Genomic DNA, 7,637 nt, shown 5'->3' on the forward strand with positions numbered 1-7,637 from the left:
CTTGAATTATCCTAGATGCACAGAACACATGAAACTCAAGAAGGATGACCAAAATGTGAATGCTTCACTCCTTCTTTAAAAGGGGAACGAGAATACCCTTGGGAGGGAATAGGGAGGCAAAGTTTAGAACAGACACAGAAGGAACACCCATTCAGAGCCTGCCCCACATGTGGCCCATACATATACAGCCATCCAATTAGACAAGATGGATGAAGCAAAGAAGTGCAGGCAGACAGGAACCGGATGTAGATCTCTCCTGAGAGGCACACCCAGAATATGGCAAATACATAGGCAAATGCCAGCAGCAAACCACTGTACTGAGAATGGGATCCCCGTTGAAGGAATCAGAGAAAGGACTGAAAGAGCTTGAAGGGGCTCAAGACCCCATATGAACAACAATGTCAACCAACCAGAGCTTCCAGGGACTAAGCCACTACCTAAAGACTATACATGGACTGACCCTGAACTCCAACCAATGAATAGCCTAGTAAGAGCACCAGTGGAAGGGGAAGCCCTTGGTCTTGCTAAGACTGAACCCCCAGTGAACGTGATTGTTGGGGGAGGGCAGTAGTGGGGGGAGGATGATGAGGGGGACACCCATAGAGAAGGGGGGGGAGAGAGGTTAGGGAGATGTTGGCCCGGAAACCGGGAAGGGGAATAACAATCGAAATGTAAATGAGAAATACTCAAGTTAATAAAGATGGAGGAAAAAAAAAAAAAAAAAAAAACCAGAACCAAGGCAAGAGCATCTCTTTAGTCGGCTAAAAAGGAGTAGTGGCTGAAGTAACAAGAATGGCTGAAGTGTCCTTGGGATAAGCAGTATACATGTCAGAGGAATTAAATAAAGACATCAAAACAAAACAACAACAACAAAAAACACCCTTATCTGATAGTGAGAAAAAGGAAGACAGGCCAGGAAAGGAATGAAAACGGAGAAGACAGTGATTCTGCAGAGACTAAGTGCACAGCCTGACCAAGCCTGTCACACAGTCAGGGTACAGCCTGACCAAGTCTGTCACACAGTCAGGGCACAGCCTGACCAAGCCTGTCACACAGTCAGGGCACAGCCTGACCAAGCCTGTCACACAGTCAGGGCACAGCCTGACCAAGCCTGTCACACAGTCAGGGCACAGCCTGACCAAGCTTGTCACACAGTCAGGGCACAGCCTCACCAAGCCTGTCACACAGTCAGTGCACAGCCTCACCAAGCCTGTCACACAGTCAGTACACAGCCTCATCAAGCCTGTCACACAGTCAGTGCACAGCCTCACCAAGCCTGTCACACAGTCAGGGCACAGCCTCACCAAGCCTGTCACATGAGACAGGCAGGGTCCAGGTGCTGAGCTATTCATAAGGTCTTCACCAACAGGGTTCAGGACAGTTCCGACACAGAGGGTAACCAGATGTTTATCTACAAAATAAAGAGCCGCAAGCTATTACCAGTTAAAGATAAGGGCTCTGGCTTCAGAGGGACTTTGACTGCAATCACGGCTCTGTTATCTCAGGCAAGTTAAACTTTCAAGCTTTGGTTTTCAGTCTGTAACACACGTACAAGTTGAACACCATTAATCTGAAAGTTCAAAATCTAAAATGCCCTATGCTCTGAAAGCTTCTGTGAGCCAACATGAGGCCACAGTGGAAATTCCATACTTGACTTCAGGATAGGAGAGTTTGAAGCCAGCCTGGGTAAAACAGTAAGATTCTTATGCTACCTAAAGCAAACAGTGAAAAGCCAGAGGTGGACTAAAAATACTGTATAAAATCACCTTCAAGTATACAAGATGTATATGAAATACAATCACTTTTATACCTTACCTTGTGTCACTGTCTAAGAGTGTTGTCTATAGACGTACTCCAAACTCCTATTTAAAATAAGAAATTGGTTTCATGCATTTTAGATTGAGGACTAAATTTTCAATAGCACTTATTTCTTGGCAGGAGTGTGCAAAAGAAAAGGAAGGTAACGTATAGTATTTACGATACTGCCCAGCCTAGAGAAGTAGCTAAACATTGACAAGTACTAAAGCCATTTTCCCTAGGAAAGGAAAAGCAAACCACTGAGAACTTGTACGCTATTACCTAGAAGCCACTCTGCTGCTAGAATCCAAGGGGCTGACACCTCAGCCACAGACATGGTCACACCTGTGTGAGTGATACTACAACTCAACTGACGCCAGGATGGGCGATTTCACAGCCATCTAAAACAGGAATTAACATACTACACAACTAGCTTCCTTAGAACCCATCCAAGGACAAGTAACTCGTAGGGCTGGGCATGTAGCTTAGTTAGAGAGTGCTTCCTCAAAATGCAAGACACCTTAGATCTGAGACCCAGCACCGCATAAGTCAGGCAAGGTAGCACACACAGAGTTCTAGTACTGTTCACAGAAACAACTGGTCAGCACGTGGAGCTCTGGAGAAGGCGGCTAACCCATTGGGATATCAGTATTTTTTTTCTTGGTAGTAAGGTCTCCAAGACACCTTAGCACTTATATTGGTATTTGGACTGGCCAACAGTTATCCTAGCACACTCTAGTATGTTTGGTAATTGTACTGCTGATATTATATAGTGTGGAGTAAGTGATCTCATTTTGAGAGACTCCTGGGAAATGTGCAAGGCTAAGAAATCAGGCCTCAAATCACAAGGCACCCTCCTCCCCCTGTGGAGTCCAGACTAAATGAGCCTGACAAAGGTCAGAATGTCCTATTTCTTCCTAGCCACGATAAGTTCAGTGACATAAAATCAACGCACGCTTTTGTGATTACCCGTTTCTCCACTTTTACGAGTACTCACTAACTGTCCAGATGCATGCCTAAAGGAAGACTAACGGCGGCTAAGCTGAAAGGCAGTTTACTATTACTGTGCAAGTTACTGCATGCTTCCAGGAAGCCGAGAAGAATTGTGGAAACTAATATTAAACACTAAGATTATGGAAAGATTCAACCAAGGGAACTGTTGAAACCTGTGCTTACAGATGACAAGAAACTGGACTGATACTGATCACATGGTCTTAGATGTCAGCATCCACAGGCCCTAGGACTTACTCAAGGTGTCAGTCAAAAACAAAGTACATATTCACGATCAAGTATTACAACATAGCTACAGACAGTGTACGCGTGGCTCACATGACCGTGGCTCACATGATTTCATCCTGCTCTCTTACCCTATGCTGCCAAGCCTGTGCTCAACCAGTCAAACCCACAATTTTAATGAATAGCATCTAATTAAAATATCATTTGTAAAGTCACTGTTAAAAAAACACCCAAGGTTCTTACAGAACCCAGGTAACATACTCCAAAGTCAAATACAAGAATATATTGTCCATCACAGAATTCAAAACACTCCTTCCCAGAGTTTGTTATGCCTTCCAAGGAATGATAATAAAGCCAAAGATGGTGTAATGTCCAGTTCTTCCATGAGCCCATTTCTACAGCTTTACGAGTTCACTCATAGGATACTTAGAAGAGCATGATTTTGGATCACAATACAAAACAGCTGTCACATGCCTGTGAAAGTAACGGTATCGAAATCAGGAAAATCAAAACACCAAACTAAGTAGAAATCTTTTAAGTCCACCCATTCCCATTCTAGGGGTGCACAGTGTAACACCTTAAGTACTTTGACACACTGCTTGATGAGTGAATCATTTCATAATGTATCCATGACTCAAAGATTCGAATTACAAATCACTTGTTTCCAGTTTGTGTACGCTGATAGTTTCGTGATACAAAGCTATTGGCTCAAAATTTGGCACAATGCTTAAGAAAGTAAAAAACAGAATATTCTTTAGATAGATTAGCTGGCTTAGGTTTTTTGCTTCTAGATTTAAATTTTTGGGAAATACTTAGGAAGAATAAAATCAACATCAATGCTATGTGCCCCTGTTTTTTTTTTTTTTTCTTTACTTCATTATTCAAGGAAATAAAGATAGAACAGTAATCATACAATTTTGCTATTGGATAGTGCAGATAGAGAATTCTTAAGCATATCCACTTTCACACAAGAGAAGTGATGCTAGGTTTTATTTTGATTAGATTACCAAGCATAGCAATCACAGCGGGGCATTTCTTTTCAAAATTCTAAGTATTACTATTAAAAGATTCACAAACTGTCGCACCAATCACTTAAATGGCCAGTGTGCACTGTGATCCTGTATCTCTTTTACCTAACAGAGTTCACCAGAGCCTGGAGCAGAAGTGCCTTCCATTTAAAATGCACCTGAGGCATCAACCTTGGGGTCAGATTTTCACCAGTTCTGTCAAGGCCCAAAAGGAAGACCAAATACAGAGACCGACGCTTCGGCAGTAAGTCAAAGTAGGGTGTGTCCAGACGGCAGTGCGGGGTGCTCACAGGAGCCGTGCCTCCCGAAGTAAGTCTTAAGGGACAGGGATCACGCACGGGGGCGGGGGTACCACCACCGCCGACCCCGGGCGGGCATCCGGGCCTGCGCTGCCGCTTACCCTCCGCCCGCTCGCTGCAGCCGACCCGCTTCCCGGCGGAGCAGCCCGAAGCATTGCGTCCAGCAGCAGTTCCCCATCGCATGCCGCCTGGAGCTGCCGCTCCTCCTCCAGCCCCGAGCGCGAGCCCAGGCGGAGCAGCTGCATCCGCGCCGGCCGGAGCTCGGCAGACGGTGATGTAGGGAACAAAGGCCGCCGCTAAGCCCGCGGGCTCCTGGATACCCGGGCGCGAGGGACGAGCGCAGGGCCGTGGGGTCCCGGGTCGCCAGCCGTCCGCATGGCCTGCTTGCCACCCGCCCGAGCCGGTCACCGCCCCGGCACCCGCGGGAGGCCCGCGCCGCCACGCCCCCTGCCGCTTCTGTGTTCCCATTGGACACGCTTCTGGCGGCTCCGCTTCCGGCGGCTGGCGTGTGCGTCATTTCCGCTAGCTTCCGGTTTGGCTGTCTCAGTTTGGCAGGAGGCGCTGTTCTTGGTTGTAGGTGATGTGTGGTGAATTTCCCTCTCTGTGTGTCATGTCTGGCGTCTTCGTCACTTGCTATCAAGCCATGGGGATAGTGCAGGGAGCGTCGAGCGCAGGCTTAGCCTTCGAACTTTGTACCTAAAGCACACGAGCCTCCTCCTCTGCAGCAGCGGGTCGCAAGTTACCCAACGAATGCGTTCCAGTACTGCACCAGAGCTAGAGGTAGAGACTAGGAACTCATTGCCATTACTTAGAACACACCAAGAAGGTTTTGTTTTGTTTTAAATTCTTCAAATATTCTCGTTTGCGTGGCAGCGTATGCCCGTTATACTGCCAGCGTACTGGAGAAACACTTAACTGTACTACTAGCCAGATTTTCTTTTATTAAAAACGAAAAATTCAAGTTTGGGAATGTAGCTCGGTTGGTAGAAGTATGGTGGGAAATCTGCGGTCGCAGTATTTGACAGATGAAAGCAGAGCCATAAATTCAAGGTTAACCTCAGATACACTTTAAAGTTGGAGGTTGCGTGAGACCCTGTCCTTTTTTTCTTTTTCTTTTCTTTTCTTTTCTTTTCTTTCTTTCTTTCATTCTTTTTCTTTTCTTTTTTTTTTTTTTTTTGTAAAGGTTAAAGTAATTTTAGGTGGAGAAGATGAGAACCAGGAAATCAGCAAAAGGTCTTGAATTTTCAGGAGAACAAGCCATTTCTAATTCAAATATGTGGCTCCAACTTGAGAGCAAGGCTGGGGTGAAGATCCATGTCCTCAAATGCTACCCTAAAACCCAGTCTCGGACATTGGGTAGCTTTAGAAGCAGAAGTATGTCTGTGAGTTGGAGGCCGGCCTGGTCTACAGAGTCAGTTCCTGGCCAGCCATGTCTATGAAACGAAACCCTGCTCTTACCCGGATTGGATATAAGGCATGGTTTCACAGATGCCTAGTCCTGTGGATAACATGCTTCATTGATAACCATTGAAATTACTATTTTAACCCACTTTAATGTGAGTGGAATAGTTACATTGAAAAAAAATAGTACTACTAATAAAGCATTCTACTCATAGTGCTGGTTCTTAACCACCAAGGCCAACCACGATTTCGGTCTTAGCACTTAACTGGTCTACTTGACCCTTTGGTATTCAAGTAGACAAACTGACAGCTCCTTGAGTGCCAGTGAAATGGCTTAATGATTTCCTAAATAGTCACTGCATTTTCCTTCTCTCTTCCAGTACCTGAAATCAATATTAATCATGTAGTCTTGGAAATGGAACTGTAAGTGCTTAAGGAAGCGGGTGCATGCACCTTATAGATATTACCCGTAGTGGATATACATACCTTGAGTGAATGAGTCTGCAGAAAGCTACACTAACCTAAAAAGCCAGTTCGTAAAGCTCACATACTGCATTATTATACTTACAGGACCTTTGTAAAAAGGCAAAGAAGTACAAATGTCGAGCAGAGCAAAGGGTTCCCAGAGGCAGGTGCTAAGTAGTGGATCCAGGATAGGAAGTCTGTCTGTTGGCTCTATGGATATCAGCATACCCTTGCTTGTGGTGCTGTCCTGTGGTTTGTCAGACACTGCTATTGTGGGAAAGTAACAAGATATAATGGTGATAATAATAATATTCTATATTACTTCTTTTAAAAGGTGTGTGTGTGTGCTCTCATGCCACATGCATACAGATGTCCATGCATGGAGGCCAGAAAAAAAAGGCATTGGATCAACATGAGCCGGAATTGCAGGTGGTTATAAGTCACCAGGTGTAGGTACTAGGAGCCCAGGTCAGATCCCCTAACCCATCTCTCCAGTCCCTCTGTAGTATTTCCTGAAACTTCATGTGCCACCATGATAATTGCTAATTTAAGCTTAGCAATAGGCTGGACATGGTGGTGCATACCTTTAACTCCAGCAGTCAGGAGGCAGAACCAGGTAGACCTCTGTGAATTTTTAGGTCCGCCTGGTATATACATATGTATATATTGGAATTCCCAGCCATCCAGAGTCACATTGTGAAGCCTTGTCTCAAAAACAAAGCTTAAGGAGTTAGAGCTGCAGACGTGACAGGGCACATCTTGTGGGCGCTCTTAGAAACCTCTGAAAAGCTAATACTAATATTGGCTAACTTCACCAATTGGATCATTTAACCAGGTCTTAGGATGTGGACGGTCTGTATAATCAATGCAGATGAATAAACCTTTAAACAACAAAATTCACTAAGTAAATCTAAGCCACTTACAGTAGTAAGTCATTCGCTTGTCAACTTATAAGGCTCGCACATGAAATACCCCATTATGTGCAAGGGTGCAGTGACCTCAGAGAGTGAGACTTATTATGGAAAATCATTTGAAAATATTTATCAGTTATTGCCAAATCAATGATTAACATGGGGGGGTTAAGTTTGTTGGTGCGTTCATACTATGTAGTCATCAGAAATACTTTTGAAAGCTAGTAAAGAGGACACACTTTTTGACCGCTGTGTGGAAAATGCTAGTTGTTTGCTGTTTTGTTTTTTGAGATAGGGTCTGGCCATGTAGCATAGGCTTAGCTCAGCCTGGAGATTGTTTCTGCCCTACTGCTGCTGAGTGAGTAGTACGGTTACAGGTGTATGCCTTCATGCTGAGGAGCAAAACTTTCTGAAGAAACATTTGGATGCAGTTTTGAAGCTTTTCATGAAGTCAGTTATCTATTGTTGGTTAAGAACCAACAGGAAGAAAACCTGTAGCC

General features: G+C 44.7%; 1 protein-coding gene across 2 annotated transcripts in view; it reads right to left on the bottom strand.

The window, feature by feature from the left end:
• The window catches only part of Ap1ar (adaptor-related protein complex 1 associated regulatory protein), a 32,529-nt gene extending 27,772 nt beyond the window's left edge, over positions 1-4,757 (bottom strand). For both annotated transcript variants that reach the window (NM_001437973.1, NM_001437972.1), the window contains 1 exon segment: positions 4,462-4,757. In NM_001437973.1, the coding sequence (NP_001424902.1) occupies positions 4,462-4,538 (77 nt within the window). In that variant the 5' untranslated portion in view covers positions 4,539-4,757.
• Between the last annotated feature and the right edge of the window lie 2,880 nt (positions 4,758-7,637).

This window comes from Rattus norvegicus, chromosome 2, assembly GCF_021556685.1.
Source record: "Rattus norvegicus strain SHRSP/BbbUtx chromosome 2, alternate assembly SHRSP_T2T, whole genome shotgun sequence".
NCBI lineage: Eukaryota > Metazoa > Chordata > Mammalia > Rodentia > Muridae > Rattus > Rattus norvegicus.